The 20788-nt window shown below is 43.7% G+C and overlaps 1 protein-coding gene across 3 annotated transcripts in view; it reads left to right on the top strand.

The window, feature by feature from the left end:
* Nucleotides 1–180: 180 nt before the first annotated feature.
* Nucleotides 181–20788, top strand: part of SLC30A10 (solute carrier family 30 member 10) — a gene marked incomplete at both ends in the record, with an annotated part of 35517 nt that continues 14909 nt past the window's right edge. The window contains one exon of one of the 3 annotated variants that reach the window (XM_082653210.1): nt 181–631. In XM_082653210.1, coding sequence (XP_082509336.1) covers nt 181–631 — 451 coding nt within the window. Of the gene's footprint in view, nt 632–19823; nt 20470–20788 lie in introns of those variants that run through there. The other 2 variants (XM_082653209.1, XM_082653208.1) reach the window with 2 other exon arrangements.

Here is a 20788-nt window from a genome sequence, read left to right as displayed (position 1 = left end):
GCCCTTTAAACTGTTTTATGGCTTTATAGCAGCTCGTAAAAGATGATTTTCAAATATGACAGGCGCTGAAAGGCTGAAGGGGAGAGTTATCCAGGAACTGTAATCACTACATCTGTAGCTGCTCCCCTAAGAGCTAAGCCTTCCCAGGAAAGGGAGAGGGACAGTCCAGAGCAGAGTGCCATGGGGCGATACTCAGGGAGAAGCTTCCGTTTAATCCTCATGTGCGTTGTGAGCACCCTCCTTTTCGTGATGGAGCTGGTGACCTCCCACATAGGCAACTCCCTCTCGTTGGCCTCCGATGCTTTTGCCGTCCTTTCCCACTTGGTCTCCATGATCATTGGTCTTTTGGGCATAAGGGCCAGCAGTATAAAACAGCACCGGAAGAGCACGTTTGGCTTTCTTCGGGCAGATGTCGTGGGAGCATTTGGCAACTCCATTTTTGCTGTGGCCCTGATGTTCAGCATCCTGGTTGAAGCTGTCAAAAGGTATATTGATCCCCAGAAGACAGAGGCTCCACTGCTGGTTCTCAGTGCTGGAGTCATAGGGCTGCTGTTCAATGTTCTTAACTATGTCATCTTCTTGGACTGCTGTTACTGCGTGGCACCAGGGCCCCAGGGAGACGCTGAAACAGGTAAACGGCTCCTCAGATGTTGCAGTTTGGTCAGAGTCCTGGCAGGTGCTATCTTAGGGGGCCCCTGGGGGTGCTATGGAGAGAGGCCCCATTCATTTGATCGCCCTCTCGTCCCCCGGACTTTACTAAAGGTCTTTCTCCAAAGAGTCGCTTTCAGTCCAAAGTTCCTTATGAGCTGGGTGGCAGCTGGCCACATGGGGGTCTCTTTTAGTCACAGGGAGTGAGAAAATAGGCAGACAGGCAGACAGGGGGAAAGGCACTAAACTGCGGCCATAGAGGGAGCACTTTGAAAGCGGAGGTGCCGTTGAAAGCAGTCTGCTTTAATTAGTGACTCATTTTCGTTTACCCAGACATGACACGACTATGTTTGAATTTAAAAATAATATTCCAATGTCCCCTAAAAATATGTTCAAAAAATACTGGGGTACATAACCAGCTCACATGGAGCAAAGGAGCAAACAATTGGTTAGGCAGATCAACTCTTGGGAATATATTCAAGGAATGTGATGTAAAAGGGAGAGAAAAAAATAAAGAAGATTATCTAGTAAACTTAGCTCTTTTTTCTGAATGGAAATATTTGTATTTATTTATTGTAGACATCTGTCCTGTTTGAGAAAAAGGAAAGCTTATTTACATGTGAATCGTTAGGAGGGACTTAAGAGTGGGTACAAAACGGATTGGGTCATCCATTCAAAAGATTGAGTTAAATCTTGGAAGAGAACAATAAATCGAAAAAATATAAATCCAAAAGATAAAGTATCAGATGGAACCATGTTTCTTCAGTGCCACAAAAGGAATTTTAAAAATATATGTTAAAAGCTTCTTGCAGTGGGCATCCCTGGTGGCGCAGTAGTTGAGAGTCCGCCTGCCGATGCAGGGGACATGGGTTCGTGCCCCGGTCCGGGAGGATCCCACATGCCACAGAGCGGCTGGGCCCGTGAGCCATGGCCGCTGAGCCTGCGCGTCCGGAGCCTGTGCCCCGCAGCGGGAGAGGCCACAACAGTGAGAGGCCCGTGTACCGCAAAAAAAAAAAAAAAAAAAAAAGCTTCTTGCAGAAGAGCAATTCCCAGTGCTTTTTAAGGAGTCGTGTAGCATGAACAGACCAGGTCCAAATCATGGTTCTCCTACAGGGCAGCTGTCAAATTACTTCACCTGGCTGTTTACCCACCTGTAATGTGGACTCAGTAAGGACTCAATGGGAATCTAAGTGTTTAGCACTTAATAGGCACTTGGTATAGACTAGTTATTGTTTTTTTTAAAGAAACCACAATGCAAGGCTTTGAATTATGTGATCACCCAGTATCACTGAATTCTAATTGCTCATCTGGATTTTAAGAAATTTAAAGATTTTTCTTATTTGATGCTGAAAAGTTTTCTCTTACTAGTCAGGGCATCATATAACTCAGCCCAGGGACCTCAGAGTAAGAGTTTGCATCTTTTATTGTATTCCTGCTGTCTTTCCTGCCATTGTAAACTTTCTCAGCTGGGAGCAGTCCTTTATTCTATCTTGGTCTAAGTTTTCCTATTGGTAGAATGTATGTTATGAGAATCCCTACAGTATGTGTTAAGTATAAAAGGGGACAGACAAGAAACTAGAGTCTGTATCTTTATTTGATTTAATGAATCAGTTAGGACCTCATCTTTTGTAAAAGGCAATAATTAGTTAACTTGAGATTTTATGCCTTGTTTACATTAGTCATCATGCAAAAATTTCTCCTTGAGGTTCCAGATCATAAAATTCACATATTTGATACAAGAAAAAAATATTTACTGCTAAGTATAAGTTTAAGGCAAGGAAGCTGATCAAACCCATGGTTAGTATTGACAATGGTAGTGTCACCATTTCTAAACTTGTGTTTTTAGTTCTAATTTTGTCTTTACCCTAGACATATGATATTTACCTGCATATAGCAAAAGCAATTTAGGCAAAGAGTTTGACTCTTTGACCAATGCAAAAATTGGTAGACAGCCATAGTTCTTTTTTATATAAATTGAATTATTATCAGGTAGATCTTAGTTCAGCCCTTGTTCGGGAAGCAGTGCTTTCCAATGTTTCTGTCCATGCTCAGATAACAAGAGTCTTAAAGACAAATATTTCACTCTGACCATGTGGGTTTCTACTGTCTTAATTCCAGATTATCTATCTTCTCTTGAAGTGTTTGATGCTGTATAGTGTTCTACTTTAAATAATTGTAATGATAGGTACTATATACACATACAGATAATGCTTTAAGATTTATGTTCTATGTTTAAATTATTATTTTAGGTACTATACACACATATCGCTAATGCTTTAAGGTCCATGTTCTTATGTTAAAATTATTATTTTGGTAGCTTTTGTATTGCTGAATTCTTCTATTAGAAATTTTAGAGTATTTAAACCCTCCAAGTGATTTTAGGATAGCTGCTTAGCTTCCTAGCATTTATGTCTCGAGTTACGTATTTATCGCTTTCACTAAAATATACATTTTGATATCCTTCCCATCACCTAAATAAGCTTAAAGAGTAAATATTTGGCTTAGATACATCTTACTTATTGACATGAACCCAACTATCTCCTAGTGTAAGAAAAAATGTGATTAATCCATACATATTGCTTTAAACCAGGAGGTGTAAAATATGGAGAAAAAAAAAGATTCTTGATTTCAGAAGATTCAACCCAAATTTAGGGTAAAGATTTTCTATATATCTAAATTTTAGCTCAAAGCATTTTGAAGTACCTAAAAACTAAAGAACTGCGGTACCTCCTGATTTAGTGATCAGAATCAAGTAATCCATCACTTTTTTTGGTGGGATCTGTGGCCAAAGAGAATGTTTTACTTAGCAAGCCTTTAGTCTCTCCCGGTTCTATGGGTCTTTTACATGTTTTGCTTTGTCTGGTGTAGGAATTGACACGAGTTATATTTTATGTCTGAGATCACAGAAGAGTAGGAAATAAGACCACTAATTTATTTTAAATATTAGCAAAGCAGACTGTATGTACTGTAAAGACTTTAAACCTCTGTAGGACTCATGGAGTGAGATACTTTGAAGAATCAGACAGAGGGAGGCAGAAATTTAAAAAATCACCTGGGAGAAAAGGATGTATGGAAGATTTAGTTGAGACAGGGAGTCTGGAAGCCTTAGATCAGTAGCTAGCCAGTGGGTGTCCATCTCCGACAGGAAAAGGCGATGGTGGAGCAGATTTGGCTAAAGTAAAAAGCAAAATGAAAAAAGTAAAAATTGCAAGCACAAAAGAAAAAAGAAACAAAATAGGTTTAAAGTCCAAAATTTGGATGGCTGTATGTGTGAGTGTATTCGGGGGAAGAGGAAGAGAGGTGAAAACAACATGTCGATTCAGATCCTAGGAAATACGGGGCACCCACTACCTTCTTTCTCTAGATTGAGGGACGAAACTTGCTTTGTTTGCATTTTTCCTACTCCTTGTTTACTTTATTAAATTTACCTTGACTTTCACATTATCTTTTCTGTTTGCATTTTCTTTTTGATTATTTTTCAGGCTTGAGTTTTCTTTAAAATTTAATGGAAAGAACTCTCTTTGCCCTTGACTTGCATTTGAACAAATACTGTGCTGTACATTGGCTTTTATTTTAAACCAAAGGTAATTTCGTGCAGCTCTGTCCTGGATAGGCTTGCCGTGTACAACAATTTAGATCTAAAATATCTGTTTGTATTTAAAAAATTTTTTTAACAAAATACCTTTCCTGTGTATTTATTTATGTTAATTTTGTTTGGTTTCCAAAATGTTTTCTTTCCCTCTCCCTCCCTGTCTTTCTCTTTCTCTCTCTCTCACCACCTTTGTGGCATTACATTTCCCCAGCCAACCTGCTAGAGGCAGTGCCAGCCCAGTAATCAGCAAAGTTTGTTGCTGGGGTGGCTTTTAACAGGCTTCTGATTAGCTGCTCTCACAAGCTTCTCGTTGACTCAGTGCTATAGCCTAATGGGAATATTTTACACGGACAGTCCTGTAGATACTGAAAGTAACTCGTTTTCCTTTTAGAGCAGATTTTATCTAGAGACAAGCAAAGTAGGAAGGGATCCGAGGGTTTAGGAGAGGCAAGGTTGGGGGTGGTGGTGGGGGAATTGGCTGCCTCTCTCCCGGCAGCAAGTCGCGGAGTAAGTCAGAGATCAGAAACTTCACAAGTGAAGGCGGCTTTTCAAACCAGAAAGGGGAAGAAGGCTTTCTAGATATTGGTTCCCTGAGTACTCTTTCTACTTCAGAGGCAGGATTGCAATGATTGGGCGTTTGCAATAATTATTAAACAGTTTTATGAAGCATGATGCTTAATTCCCAGAAGCTGTTACTTTCTCGTTCGTCCATATCTGACACTCACTGTTGTTTTCCAAGCGTTTTGAACAGTTCAGTTCCACAGGGGCACTCAGTGGTAAGTATACACACACACACCACAGATCACAGCATCTATTCCAGAGCAAGTGCTCTTATGTCTCTTTCTGTACGTTCATGCCAGCTTGCGTACCGCCTCACGTCTCTTGCTGCCCAGGGACCGGGTTCTGGGTCAGTTATAGGGAACGAGTAAGAAAGATTCAAGGAAGACTGAAAAATATGTGCCGTTTCATGGTTTTTTAAAAAAATAATAAGTAATTTTTTTTTTTTTTCTGGCTGCTTTGGGTCTTCATTGCTGCGTGCAGGATTTCTCTAGTTGCAGTGAGTGGGGGTTACTCTTTGTTGCGGTGCGCGGGCTTCTCACTGCGGTGGCTTTTCTTGTTGCAGAGCACGGGCTCTAGGCGCGTGGGCTTCAGTAGCTGTGGCTTGCGGGCTCTAGGCGCAGGGGCTTCAGTAGTTGTGGCACGCGGGCCCTAGAGCGCAGGCTCAGTAGTTGTGGCTCGTGGGCTCTAGGCACACGGGTTTCAGTAGTTGTGGCACGCGGGCTCTAGAGCGCAGGCTCAGTAGTTGTGGCTCACGGGCTTAGTTGCTCCACGGCATGTGGGATTTTCCTGGACCAGGGATCGAACCTGTGTCCCCTGCATTGGCAGGCGGATTCTTAACCACTGCACCACCAGGGAAGTCCCTGTTTCATGTTTGTGAAATAAATTCAACCGAAATTTAAAAAGGAAGATAAAGAAACCAGTTCCCTGTTCTCAGACATATTTTTCTAATATGCAGAGGCCACTCTGTCTGACACCTGAGTTAAATCTTAATGAAAACCAAGTCTTTCTTGACATCTGTGAGTTGTCAAGTGCTGTGAAAGTCTAGGGAGAATAATCACAGCAGCATATCACATACGTTTGGAGCATTATATGTTTTCTGAAATGATTAGCGAGAAAGAATACTTGCTATTTCTACATTTTCAGATAAGAAAACAGAAACAGAGTCAGGACCACAATCATGCAGCGAGTTAATGGTAGAGGACAAAGACTTAGAAGGTTTAATTATAAAACCTACTCTGCTTGACCAAAGAAAGAAAAAAAAAATCATGGACAGTGAAAACTTATTTGGAAATAATCACAAAATTGCATGTCAAAAAGTGCAAATTAATACATCACAAATTGATCCTAATTCCACTAGCTAAATGACCTCCAGAAAGTTACTTCAACTTATTAAACCTCAGTTTCTTGATCTGTAAAGTGGGGAATTATCTATCTCCTAAGGATGTTGTGAGGATGAAAGGATATAGCGTGTATAAACTGCTCAACATGACACTTGGTGGTGGTGGTTGGTAGTGAGTGTCCAAGGGCTGAAGGGACAAGGAAAAAGGAAATGTTAGTAAGATCCCTCTGTGGACAGGTCCTTGCCTACTTCATATCCACGGACTGGCAGCTGACCTCATCCCGGGCCAACACACACAACGGTTTGCTGTTAGTCATACGTATGGTCCATACAGATCCATCGCCATTCCTGGAACACCTCACAAAACACATGTCTTCCTGATGACAGGTTAGTAGGATCTTTAGTGGGGTGAACCAGCTGGAGCAGGGACTGTAACTGGAAAATACAGGTTCTGGAACTTCTTCCCTCTTTCCCTGGGTCTGACCCTGCAGAAGACACTTAATCATTATGAGCCTCATCTCAGGTATCATTACACCTATTTTAAAGAATCTCCATGCTTTTCTTTTGATAAATAATAATACCTTCATGATGCATTATTTTTCTAAGGGCTCTCGTAAATGTTACATTCCTCATCTTCAGTGCTCAAGATAGCACTTTGTAGAAGGGCGTTACTTGTATTTTTCAACTGTTAAAGATTAGATATTTTAAACGGTTGTAATGGTATTAACATGTCAACATATCACTCATTAAAATAATGCAGATGTAGCTCGTATTTCCAAGTCACATATTTACCAGTTACGAATGGAGAAACCGAGACATGAAGTGTTTTATAGTTAACCCAAAACTGATGTTAGAACCGAGACTTTGCATTTCCACGCCTCTTTTCTGCCATAAGATGGTTTGCCTTTTAAACGTTCTCCTGCAGTTCTGCCTAGTTAGATATTCCTATTTTCCTTACTGAGAGGCTTAATTTTCCAGGAAAGTGGGGTAGAAGTAAGCTTATTATTTTTTTTTCTTTTGGTCAGATGCTTACAAGATATAAAGAATATATTTGTTATTTTTTGCCTCCTCCTTGCTCTTTTGTGGAGACAGTAGTCATTGAGATTTATATAAAACATTTTGTATAACTCCCTCTGATGATTATGACATAGACTAGTTTTGTCATCATTTTTTATAAGAGGCGATGATATCTAGAGACTCCTCTTTCTTGGAAGAATGTCTTCCAACATCTGTGTCCTGCTATTTGTTGTCTACATCTGAGAAGGTGTCTTGAGAGAATTTTGAGGGAAGTGATTTTCGATGAACTGTATCTGTGGTCTTGTTCTTTATCTGCCTTGACAACACTAGAAATGTATCAGCCCAATAGACATTGGAGAAAAAAAAAAGATCCTTGACTCAGGCCAATGAGAACTAGAGGTTGGATCCTTATAGGAGAGCAGCCAGGAAGTCAGGTTGAAGGAGGAACTGCCTGGACAGACCACCTGTTTTCTGTCGAATTATTAACCTGAAGAAACCACCATGAGATTTTGCAGGAGAGAAAATAGGGGAGCTGGTAACCAGCTCTACAGCTCCTGACCAGAGTTGATTGATGACATTGTTGGGACTTTATGAGGCCAATAAGTAATGTCTACTCATGAGTCTAGAGCTAACTGAGAACTAAGGGATCAAAGATAGTCAGATGGCGATAAAAATTGTAGCTCTGTTTTTGAAAAAGCTGAATTGGAGGATAGACCTTGGAAGTCCCACAATGCTTCCTAATATTATACTTATCTCAGCAGTAAACATACCCATCTTCTTTGGGGCCAAGCTCAACAATGGGGGGCACAGAGTTGGACCCAGGAGCAGAGAGAACGGACACTCCGAGGACAGGTAGTTCAAAGTGTAAAGCATGGGAGGGCTGAACCAAACTTCTATTCCTTTCACTAAGCCCACCAATGAGAGAAGACCTTCCCACCCCAGGAGTGACTTCTCACATGGAGGTTGGAGAGGGAATGCTAAGCCCACCAATGAGAGAAGACCTTCCCACCCCAGGAGTGACTTCTCACAAGGAGGTTGGAGAAGGAATGAGGGGGTCAGTAAGAGCCTACGTGGTGGTCCCCTCATGGAAACACAAGACCAGAGGAACGATCTCCTCCCAATACTCTCCAGTTTTATGTGTTCTTCCTTGTGACCAGTGTTAAGCAATTTTGATACCCATCCCCTCAATGGCTAAAATGGGTTAGAACAGAAAATATGTAAGTTAAATGAACTCTGAAGCCCCCAAAATGTTCATTATTGCTCATTAGAGATTACACAGTGACATGAAATGATAGCATCAAGATAGTCTAATAATTCAATGTCAGTAACATAAAAATGCCCCAAATTTAAATAACATGAATCCCCTGTTAATATCAAATTATAAGGGAAAAATTAAAATTCAAAATTAAATATATTTGACCTTATGACTATCTGAAGAAATCAAAGCCCCTGATTATTAACTTAAGGTCCAGATCAAAGGTAAATCAAAACAAAATCACAAAACACCAAATCTTCCTCAGTTTGGGAACTTCCTCTGAGTTCATTCTCAGGCCTGGGAGAGTCATGATCCCTTCAGTTGTGTTAATCTGGATTGTTTTCCACTGGAATAGATGTCATTCCTTCAGGACATCCAAGGTTGGATAAGTTCACCGCCTTTTAAAGATCTTCTCTTTGCCTTTGGTGTTCTTCAGTTTTGCTACAATATTTCCAAATGTGAATTTCTTTTTATTTATCGCCCCTGAGAATTGTCACGGTTCGCAAATCTAAGTATTTATAGCTTTTATAAATTCTGGAAGATTTTCAGATATGATCTTTTCTAGTTTTGCCTCTGCCCCATTTCTCCTTCTGCAACAGTAGTTAGATAATTTTAGATCTTCTTACTCTGTCCTCCATGTCTTGTAAACTGTTTTTCATATTTTCTACTTTTTGTTGTTCTGTGTTGCATTCTAGGTAGTTTAGGTAGTTCTTTAGATGTACCTGCACTTATTCAGAAATTGACATTGGTGCAATGTGTGTATATAGTTCTATGACATTTTACCACATGTGTAGATTTGTGTAACCACTCCCAAAATCAAGATGCAGAATGATTACATCACCACAAAGTTATCCCCCATGCTACCCTTTTATAATCATACCCATAATTCCATATCCTCACTCCCCATCTCTATGCCCTTGAAACCACTCTTTCCATCTTTATAATCTTCTAATATCAGGAATGCTATATAAATGGAATCATACATATGTGACCTTTGAAATTGGCTTTTTCCTTTCAGTATAATGCCCTTAAGGTCCATCCCAGTTGTTCTGTGTATCAGTAGTTGGTTTCTTTTTACTGGTGACTATTCCATGCTATGAAGGTAGTTGGATGTATTTTTTTAGTCTCTCTGCCAATCTTATGCCTTTTAATTGGTATATTTAGACCATTTACATTTAAGGGGTGTGGAGCTCCCAAGCCCTCTCTGAGTACACCACCATCCCGGCATCCTGATGTGTTCAACGACCTGGAAGCTCCTATTCATTTTCCCACCTATTTTCTCTCTGTTGCTCAGATAGGGAACTTTCTGTTATTCTATCTTCAAGTTCACTAATTTTTTTCTCTATCTTCTCCATTCTGCTGTTGAGCCAATTCATGGAGGTTTCTTCGGTCATGCTGCGCAGCATGTGGGATTTTAGCTTCCTGACCAGGGATTGAACCCAGACCCTCGACAGTGAGAGCATGGAGTCCTAACCACTGGACTGCCAGGGACTTCCTCATTGAAATTTAAAATTTCGGTTCTTGTATTTTTCAGTCTTAAAATTTCCATTTGATTCTTCTTTACATCTTCTATTTCTTTGCTGAGACTTTCTACTTTTTGATTTCTTTCAATTGTGTTTGCAATTGCTTGTGTAAGTATTTTTATAATGGCTACTTTAAAGTCCTCATCAGATAATTCTAACATCTGTGTCATCTCAGCACTGGTGACCTTTCTCACTTAAGTTGAGATTTCCCTGGTTTTCGGTATGATGAAAGATTTTCAAACGAATCCTGGACGTTTGGGGTATTACGAGACTGTGGATCTTATTTAAATTTTCTGTTTGAGCAGGCCTTCTCTGACATGGTGCTGGTGGGAGGAGGGGGGTGCTGCTTTGTTATTGTAAGATGGAAGTGGAAATTCAGGTTTCCCACTTGGAATTTGTTGACCCCCTGAGGAAGAGGGGTACTTCATCACTGCTGGGCAGGACTGGGAGTTCAGGCTCCCCACCAGGCCTTCACTGATAACACCCTGGCTAGGAGGAGTAGGTATGCCTTGTATTGAGTTTTCAGTTTCAACTAATATATTTTTCATTTATAGTGCCTTGATCTTTATTTATATTTTCTTTACCTTCCTTTATTCCTGTATATTAAATATACTCAGTTTATATTCTGTAGCTGATATTCTCAACATCTGCAACTTTTGAATGTCTGATTCTGCTGTTTATTATTTTCCCTGCCTCTCTCAAAGTGGTTTGCTTCTTCATGTTTTGTGTGTTTCATAATTTTTTATTGTAAACTCGTGATCAGTGGAACTTTCTTTGAGGGGATTCTTTGAGGAATAGATTGTAAGTATATTTTTCCACGGAAGATTTGCATTTCTTTTCATCGGGTCCCTGAAGCCATTACCAACTTGTGAGCACTTTAAAAATTCTTTGCTTGAGGACTATTATTATTATTATTATTGTGAGAATTTAGACTTCATTCCCACATGAAGGCCACAGTACCGTTCCAACTTCCCATAGGGGATGTTTTTCTCTCCACCCAAAACCAAGGCTGAAACATGCAAGTTTTCATGCTGTCTTCTTTGAGGTAGTGAGTTTTTGTTTATTTTATCATTTGCTTTGTTTTGATTCAAACTTTCACCAAAGGATTTACCTTTATGAGGGGAATCTCTGATCTCATCTTGCATGGATCTAACTTTTGTCTCTTATGCCATACCTGGTCACGTGGCTATTAAAATACAAGGCTGGAGCTTTTGTCTTTATTGGACAGATATCCTTAAGTTGGATTCCGGCTTCAATTCACCTTTCTGGATTTGGGCTTTCACTTCATTTCTGGCCTCTGAGTATTTTCTTAATTTCCTGCCACACTTTTTGAAGCGTCCAAAAAGTTTGACAGAACCACATAATATTATCCCAGAGCTAAAGCAGTTAATAGAGGTAAATTTATGTTCCCAGAACTCAGCACTTAGTATGAGCCAGGCCCTCATTACTACTTACAGGGATCATAGCAGAGGCTCAGGGATGTCAGAGGAAAGGGTGAATGACAGATGGAGTCTTCTTGGTTTCTGCCTCTCTAAGATGTGGGTTGGTATGTGTCAGCAGACTTGGCTCTGCTGGCACAGACCTCACAACAGGAGGTTAATAATGATACCAAGATTTTTGTATCTGGTAAACCCACTGCATCCTTTTTCAGGGAGCGACATTTAAAATATTCCCTGTCTACTTGCAGAGTTTAGAAATTTGCAGCAATGACATCGTGGGCTCCAGATTTTACTTGTAGCACTTTTCCTTCCTAGTCAGTGTGTGTGTGTGTGTGTGTGTGTGTGTGTGTGTGTGTGTGTGTGTGTGTATGAGAGAGAGATAGAAGGAAGGAAGGAAGGAAGGAAGGGAGGGAAGGAGGAAGGGAGGGAAGGAGGGAGGGAGGAAGGGAGAGAGGGAGGGAGGGAGGAGGTGGGGGAGGGAGGAGGGAGGGAGGAAGGGAGAGAGGGAGGCAGGAAGGGAGGGGGGAAGGAGGGAGAGAGGGAGGGAGGAGGTGGGGGAGGGAGGGGGATCGAGGGAGGGAAGGGAGGGAGGAAGGAAGGAAGGAAGGGAGGGAAGGAGGAAGGGAGGAAGGGAGGGAGGAAGGGAGGGGGAAGGAGGGAGAGAGGGAGGGAGGAGGTGGGGGAGGGAGGGGGATCGAGGGAGGGAAGGGAGGGAGGAAGAAAGGGAGGAAGGAAGGAGGGAGAGAGGGAGGGAGGAAGGAAGGGAGGAAGGAAGGAATGCAAGTAAGCCAACTCCTGAATTCCATTTCCATCTTGAGTGCCTACTTCCGCTCCGTCTACACTCACTCTCCTGTGAGTGGGCTCTTATTAATCCTGGGCCTCAGAGATTTGCTGCTGCCGTCTCCAGCTGCAGAGCTGCTCAGGCCTGTGACTCCTGCCTCCTGAGGAAGCCTCTCGCTCACTCGCATGTTTGTTTCAGCCTGAGGGTCAGTCTCCATGGATTTCTGAGCTGAAGCTGTTTTGAAATATTGGAAGCTCATCCTGTTGTTCGTGCTGCTGCTTTCCGACCTTCCAGAGATTGTCTGCCCACAGCCTTTGATTGCCTCAGGCTTTGCAGAGTGGATCTTCCTGCTGAATCTTCTGAAGCGTAGGAGGGGCTTCTCGTGCTTTTGTTCCTCTTGTGCTCTTCTCTCAGGAAGGCTAAGTTGAGTTGTTCATGGTTTCGTGGCTTAATAAGTTCTTAAAGTTGTTCTCTTTCCTTCTCTACCCCACATGAGGCTAGTGTTTTTGTTGGACATTTTTCCTTTTACTTGGTCCTTGTTTTCTGGGCCAGACATTTATTTTTCCAACATAGATTTTTTTCTTATCACAGTGAGGGAAATGAATTCAGTGTTTATGGATTTGCCAAAAGCAACTGTTAACTGTTGTCCAAACAGATCTCGTCAACTCTCACCTCTCTGAGTTGGATCATCTCACTTGAAAAGCATTTTCCAGATAAACCGAAAGTCTAAGCCAGGCCTGGACTCACACTTCTATGTTCTTGCCTGATCCCCTGCAGTACGTCTCATCCTCCTTCTCCCTGACCTTGGTGTCCTAGCTCTGTCTGTTTTTGACCTGTCCAACAGAACACAGGCAAACCGCCACATCCACGATAACTGTTTTGCTTTGAAGGACATCTAATGACACCTTAAATATTCTATGCTAATCTTCCTGGCTTCTCCTCTCAGATAGCTCCAAATTGTGTAGCAGCTTTGGTATAGCTCTGTCGGTCTTTACATGGTGGTTCCCTGTTCTGGTTACTGTATAACAAACCACCACAAATAGTGGCATAAAAGAGTAAAACAACAATCGTCTGATGATACTCACGATTTTCTGGGCCAGAATTGGGAAGGGACATAGTGGGAACAGCTTGTCTGCTTCACGATGTCTGAGGCTTCGGCTGGGGAGATTCAAAGGCTGGGGGTAGCGAGGTGATGGTGAGAGGCTGCGTCATCATATGTCTGGCTCCTGGGCTGGGAGGTCTCAACGTCTAGGACTGCTGACTGGACCCCTACACATGCCCTTGCTGTGGGGCTTGGTTTCCTCACACAGCGTGGCCTCAGGACATCGTCCACGGTGGGTCAGGTTTCAAACATGAGTGTTCCATCAAACAAGGTAAACACCTCAATGCCTTTTCTGGCCCGACCTCAGATTGTATGGGTTACAGGCAAGTGACAAGACGGAAGGAGAATCAAGCCCTCAGACACGCTTCTGGATAGAAGCATCAAGGTCTCCCTGTGGAATAGGAGATATGGTTGTGGGCATCTTTGGAAAAAACAATCTGCACAGTCTGCCCTCCAGCTATAGTTCACGTCATTTCCACATACAAAATCATTCGCTGCTCCCCAAACCCCTACCGTCTCATCTCATAGGGCATCAGCTTCACGTTCAGGATCTTGTCATCTTATTCAGGGCCCAGGGCAAATGAGGCTTCTCGGGTGCAGCTCCTTAAGGCTTTTCCCCTCCATCCCCACCCTGAAGATCTATGAAATAAAGAAACAGAGAAAGGGCCTTTTTGTTTTTTTTTTCCAATTTGTATTGTGTGTTTTATTCCCACAAGGCAGCAGGGGGTGGGGTTGCCAAGCCGTGAGCCGGGCTGAGGAACCTTCCTCTGGCAGGGGTGCACGCCGGGTTCTCGGGTCTGCCCCACCAGGGGCTGGTTTTCAGGCAGACCATCATGGACACCGGGTGGAAGGCTCTGAGGGGCACAGGTGGCAGGCTCGGGTCGGGGGAGCACACTTGTGGAGCTGGAGGTAGCACGGCAGGTCCTTCTCTATCACCAGGGTCTCTTCCATGGGGCCGTATTGCTTCACCACACAGCCGTTCTTGTCAATGAGGAACTTGGTGAAGTTCCATTTGATGGCATTTCCCAGCATGCCCCTCCCCTTGGGCTGGACTTTCATCCACTTCCACAGTGGGTGGGCATCATCCCCATTCACACAGATCCCCAGCATATGACAATGGGGCAGATGTGGGACAATTGCTGTATTCCCCAGTTGCTTTTATTTCAGATGGTATCATAGCTTTAAGAGGATGCCTTTTTTGTTAAGACTATTGACTCTTTCTTTAAATTTTTTTAAAATTTATTTTATTGAAGTATAGTTGATTTACAGTATTGTGTTAGTTGCTACTGCAGCAAAGTGATTGAGTTATACATATATTTACATTCTTTTTTGTATTCTTTTCCATTATGGTTTATCGCAGGATATTGAATATAGTTCCCTGTGATATACAGTGGGACCTTGTTTATCCATCCTATATATAATAGTTTGCATCTGCTAATCCCCAACTCCCAGTCCATCCCTCCCCTCCACCCCTTGGCAACCCTAAGTCTGTTCTAAGAGGATGACTTTTAATAGGTCCCTGCATCTGGTTCCCTCTGGGAGTGGTGAGGTGCATTCCTAGATGCCAATCAGCCGTCTGAAATCTTGCTTCCTGTCTCTGAAAGATATCTTTGGTTCCAAGTTCCCAGTCTGATCTAATCTAATCCCCTCTTTAAGTAGATTTAGATAGATGTGCATCTCCTTTTCTTTTCTGCATTTGCCTAGCCTGAAGAAAACTCTCTTCCTGTGGTGCAATGTCCTTGTTTTTGAGAGCAAACTACTCTCTCTCTCACTTTCTTTGTACAGTAAGACTGAAGCACACAGTAAGAAAACAGTCTTCAAAACTCATGCTCTCAAAGGCCTATTAAAACATCTATAACAACAACCATTCTTCTGTAGGCAGGAAGCTGCTTTCATTTGCCAAGGTCAAAATCCTGCCTGGCTCACACTTACTGGAGACCTGAAACTTAACAGCGCCTGCCCTGGCCTCACCAGAAGCCTCAATCTCCATGTGTTAGTTTGGCCTCTAGATTCTCACCTTTATCCTTCTCAAGGCTCCTGCCGACTCACCAGTATGTTAGGGCTTTAGGTACTAATTAAGAATACCCCTTTCTTACTCTCCTAGGTTTGGAAGCAATTGATAGCTAAGAGACAGATGATAGTTGAACATAACACCAACTTTATTATAGATATGACATATTACAGGATATGGCTTAGATGTGTAGCAGCAAAGAGGTTTTTTGTTTGTTTCTTTTGGTTTCTTTTGCGGTACGTGGGCCTCTCACTGTTGTGGCCTCTCCCATTGTGGAGCACAGGCTCCGCACGCGCAGGCTCAGCGGCCATGGCTCACGGGCCCAGCCGCTCCGCGGCACGTGGGATCTTCCTGGACCGGCGCAAGAACCCGCGTCCCCTGCATTGGCAGGCGGACTCTCAACCACTGCGCTACCAGGGAAGCCCAAGTTACTTAAAATCTTTGGGCTTTAGGTTCCTCACCTATAAAGTAGTACAGGCATGCCTCATTTTTTTTTTTTTTTTTGTGCTTTGGTTAATTGTGCTTGGTAGACAGATATTGTGTGTTTTACAAATCGATGGTTTGTGGCAACCCTGCATCGAGTAAGTCTATTGGGGCCATTTTTCCAATAGCATTTTCTCACTTCGTGTCTCTGTGTCACATTTTGAAAGTTCTCACAATATTTCCAATTTTTTCATTATTATTATATTTGTTTTGGTGATCTGTGATCAGTGATCTTTATGTTACTGCTATGACTCACTGAAGGCTCAGGTGATGGTTAGCATTTTTAGCAAGAAAGTATTTTTAATCAAGTTATGTACATTGCATTTTTAGACATAATGCTATTATTGTACACTTAATAGACCACAGTATAGTGTAAACATAGCTTTTAAATACACTGGGAAACCATAAATTCTGTGTGACTCACTTTATTGTGATATTCGCTTCATTGGCCGTCATTGGGGTCATCTGGAACCAAACCCACAGTATCTCTGAAGTCTTCCTGTACTTATTTTATGGGGCTGTTGTGAGGATGAAATGAGATAATGACTATAAAGTACTCAGCACAAGGGCTAGGCAAAGAGTCAGAGCTCAATAACCAAAAGCTCCCACTCCTAAGCAGATATCTGGAGAAAACCATAATTCAAAAAGATACATGCACCCCAATGTTCATTACAGCACTATTTACAATAGCCAAGACATGGAAGCAACCTAAATGTCCATCAACAGAGGAATGGATAAAGAAGATGTGGTACATATATACCATGGAATATTACTCAGCCATAAAGAAGAACGAAATAATGCCATTTGCAGCAACATGGATGGACCTAGAGATTGGCATACTGAGTGAAGTAAGTCAGACAGAGAAAGACAAATATCATATGATATTGCTTATATGTGGAATTTTTAAAAATGGTACAAATGAACTTTACAAAACAGAAATAGAGTTACAGATGTAGAAAACAAACATAGTTATCAGGGGGTTGAGGGGGAGGGAAAAACTGGGAGATTGGAATTGACATATACACACTACTATATATAAAATAGATAACTAATAAGGACCTACTGTATAGCAGAGGGAACTCTATTTAATACTCTTTAATGGCCTATATGGGAAAAGAATCTAAAGAAAAAAGAGTGGATATATGTATATGTATAACTGATTCACTGGCTATATGCCTGAAACTAACACAACATTGTAAATCAACTATACTCCAATAAAAATTAAAAAAAAAAAAAGCTACCGAAACCTCATAATTCATAGTAACTATAAGACGAAGTCTAAATTTTTGGCAATTAATTTAGATTATATATGTATAACCTATATATATGTAGATGTGTATGTATACATACACACACACAAACTATATATATATGTACACACAGCAACATGTATGTATATACATATACACACAACTATATATATCAGAACATTTTCCTTAAGTGCTTTTGGTTGACACTCTTAGTCTTTAGACTTCCTTGAAGTCAGGAACTAGGCCCTGGGCAGGGCACTACGCTTCCTCAGTCGCTGGCTTTCTAGTTCCACTGACTGCCCTCCCGGGGCAATGACATAATTCTTCTTATATGCCTTTGGTTAGGAGAATGACTGGGCAACAGACACAAGTGATATATTTCTGCCGTTCTCAGGTTTTTCTTGCAGTTGTGAATGACAGAGAAATGCAATCAGCGGGCACTGTGTTAACGCTGTCAAGTGATCTCCGAAAGGCCTTTCTCTCTTATTTTGACTGCTTGGCTTTCTGTCATAGGTTACACGTCTCAGGGGTTTCATAGTCTGCAGTACTTGGGCATAGCTTCTTCTTGTATTAGAGTGTGTCATCTGTGGCTCAATAGCAATTTTGTTACACATGCTGTATTACTAATATTAATACTAATATTAATACTATCATGTGGCCCTTTGGACCACTTCGTTCTTCCCTTCTCTTGCCCACTCTCTTCTTCATCCCACACTTTCTTTTTCTTCCTCTCTGCTGCTTCTTTTTTTTTTTAAATAAGCAGTTAACATTTATTGAGTGCTTACTATTATAATCTGTTACAATAGCACTGTTCTAATCACTTTACACCTATTAACCCCTTCAATCCTCACAACCTTATGAGAGGGCACTATGATTACCCTCATTTTACAGTAGTGACAACAGGCCCAGACAATTAAGGAACCTTGTGCAAGACCATTCAGCCTCAAAACTTTCATCAGCCTATATATCTTTACTGCTTTTTAGTTTTTGATCATTTTAATACTAATTTTTGAAGAAGACTTTAGTTATTGATTTATTTTTGAAATAACAGTGGTGTTTTTTTTTTTTATTTTTTAACTTTATTTTTGGCCGCGCCATGGGGCATGCGGAATCTTAGATCCCTGACCAGTGATCGAACCCGTGTCCCCTGCATTGGTAGCACGGAGTCTTAACCACTGGACCTCCAGGGAAGTCCCTAGAGAAGACTTTAAATGATCAATTTCCTCAAGTTCTCAGTGTAGGGGTATTTTCCTGGAGGTGGGAAGGGAATGCCTCACAGGGTCCCAGAATTTCGAGGCTCATCTTGTATAAGGTGGAACCCTCCGATCCAAGAAGTTTTTGCATCTTGTTAAGGACCCTTGGGGACCATTAAAAGACAAGATCATGCTTTACAAGGCTAAGGCAATGAATGGGACTAGAATTAGAATGTTCCCTGAATGGATTCTGTGGCTGTTTTGGAGTGAGACATTTTTATTCATCTCCAAGCCAAAAGCAGATGTGTTTTTTTAGGAATGGTTAAAGTTCAGGGGTTGGGAATGGGGGAGGGAGAAGAGAGATCATCAGACTTCACCCTCAGATCTTTTTCGGAATGAGACAAGAGTATAAAACCAAAACAAACCAATAAAGAAACCTGCAAGGTTCCTCCACCCCGCTCCCTGAACTGACCAAGAGCAAACACCCATCTTCAAGGACCACGATCCTTGGTTTTTCCCCGAGTCCTGGAGACAGTCCTTTTCTGGGTGACGTTTACTTGGAACACAGCCTGTTGTCAACAGAAAGGCTCTATTTGGAATAAGCCTTCACGTAGGTCAGTCACTGAACTCTATTAGGTCATGCTGGGAGGGACCCATGGGGGTGAGGAGAATATTCTCTCCAATGGAGAACGGAGACAAGTACACAGAGGAGGCCAGCCTTGTTTTTTTTGGTGGCCAAGGGACCTGCACCTATGACAGAGAAACTGCATTTCTGAGAGCTGGGAGGGAGTGCCAGGCTCACAGAAGTGTGATCTGAGCTCTCCCCCAGGGCTGCCTGCAGTTCACCTCTGGAAGGTGACCTTGTGAGCCAAGTTCCTAAAGGCGGACAGGGGTGATGCTGGGCCATGAGGGGGTGACAGAAGCGATAGTGTGCCCTTTATGAAGGCTGTGAGCAAGAAGAGAGCATAAAATAGCTACACCATGTGTGGTGTTGGAGTGGGAGTGCCAAGTGAGCAATCAGCTCCAACTTCGCAAAATGCAAGGCAGGAAGCACCCAGAAGGGCAGGGTGGGACGGGTCGGTGCTCCCAGCTTATTAGGGAATCTGTAATGAATCAGTGTCTGGGCACGTACGCGAAGGTGTTCACGTCCACCACTGCGAACACACCCCGCAGCAGTCAAGGTCCTTATCACTAAAAGCCAACAGTCACGGCACAGATGATTGGAGGGACTGGAGAAAAGGGGTCGTCGGGTGAATACCACTTGTGTTTAGGGGGTGTCTGTGACGGGTGCCATCCAGGCACGCCCCCTCTTTTCGGCAGCTTTCCTCTCTGCCCACTTCCGTCCTTAGAAGGACAGACACTGGCCCGTGGCCACGTATCAAGGGAGGCCGAGCCGCGAGGGAGGGGCAGGGGTTGGGGAGGCGGCGAAAGGTCCCTTAGATACGGCCGCCCGGCCCTTCCTTTAGACTCTGGTCGTGCGGGGACCGGGGCCGATCTGCCTCCGCCTCCGCCTTATAAGAAGCCCGGGTGCCGGCGGGCAGGGCGGCCCGGGAGGCGGGGACCAGGCCACGGCGGAGTCCAGGGCACCGCGCCCCCACCTGTGGCGGCGGGACGATCGGCCGGGCGGGGATGGGCCGCTACTCGGGCAAAACGTGCAGGCTGCTCTTCATGCTCGTGCTCACCATCGCCTTCTTCGTGGCCGAGCTGGTGTCGGGCTACCTGGGCAACTCCATCGCGCTGCTGTCCGACTCCTTCAACATGCTGTCGGACCTGATCTCGCTGTGCGTGGGGCTGAGCGCCGGCTACATCGCCCGGCGCCCCCGCGGGAGCCTGAGCGCCACCTACGGCTACGCCCGCGCCGAGGTGGTGGGCGCGCTCGGCAACGCCGTCTTCCTTACCGCGCTCTGCTTCACCATCTTCGTGGAGGCCGTGCTGCGCCTGGCCCGGCCCGAGCGCATCGATGACCCCGAGCTGGTGCTCATCGTGGGCGCCCTGGGGCTGGCCGTCAACGTGGTAGGGCTGCTCATCTTCCGGGACTGCGCCGCCTGGTTCGCCTGCTGCGGCCGCCGCCGCCGCCGCCGCCAACAGAAGCGGCAACAGCAACCGGCGGCCGGGGGCGGCCCTCGCGGCGTCTTCCCGGGTCCCCAAGGCGCTGAGGGCCGCTGGCACGCCGCCACCCTGCCAGCCCCCGGCCGCGACTCGGCCGTGACCCTCCGTGTGGCCTCGGTGGACAGGAAGGACGAGAAGGGGGCGACCGTGTTCTCCAACGTAGCAGGTGCCTTTCGGTTGCATCTTCTGGACAGCGTTGCCCTTCCCTCCCCCGCGCGCCCGGTCCCTTCTTCCTCGCCCCACGCCCTCTTTTTACCTGTCTGCTTTAAAAACAAAAAAACACAAAAACACAAAAACCACAACTATTTCCTCTGCCGGCCGGCTTTAAGTCTGTGCCGCTAACTGAACGTATTCCCCCGATTTCTTTTCTTTTTCCTCCTGGGTCCTCGGGCCCCCTTTGCTTCTTTTTCCCCTTCCCCTATTTTCTTTGTATAGGAGTATTGATTCTCTCGGAAATCAGTTATTATTATTGGGCAGCAGATAGC

Source organism: Grampus griseus (assembly GCF_964374135.1).
Source record: "Grampus griseus genome assembly, chromosome: 1".
Classification (NCBI taxonomy): Eukaryota; Metazoa; Chordata; class Mammalia; order Artiodactyla; family Delphinidae; genus Grampus; species Grampus griseus.
This window is presented reverse-complemented; position numbering and strand designations above follow the sequence as displayed.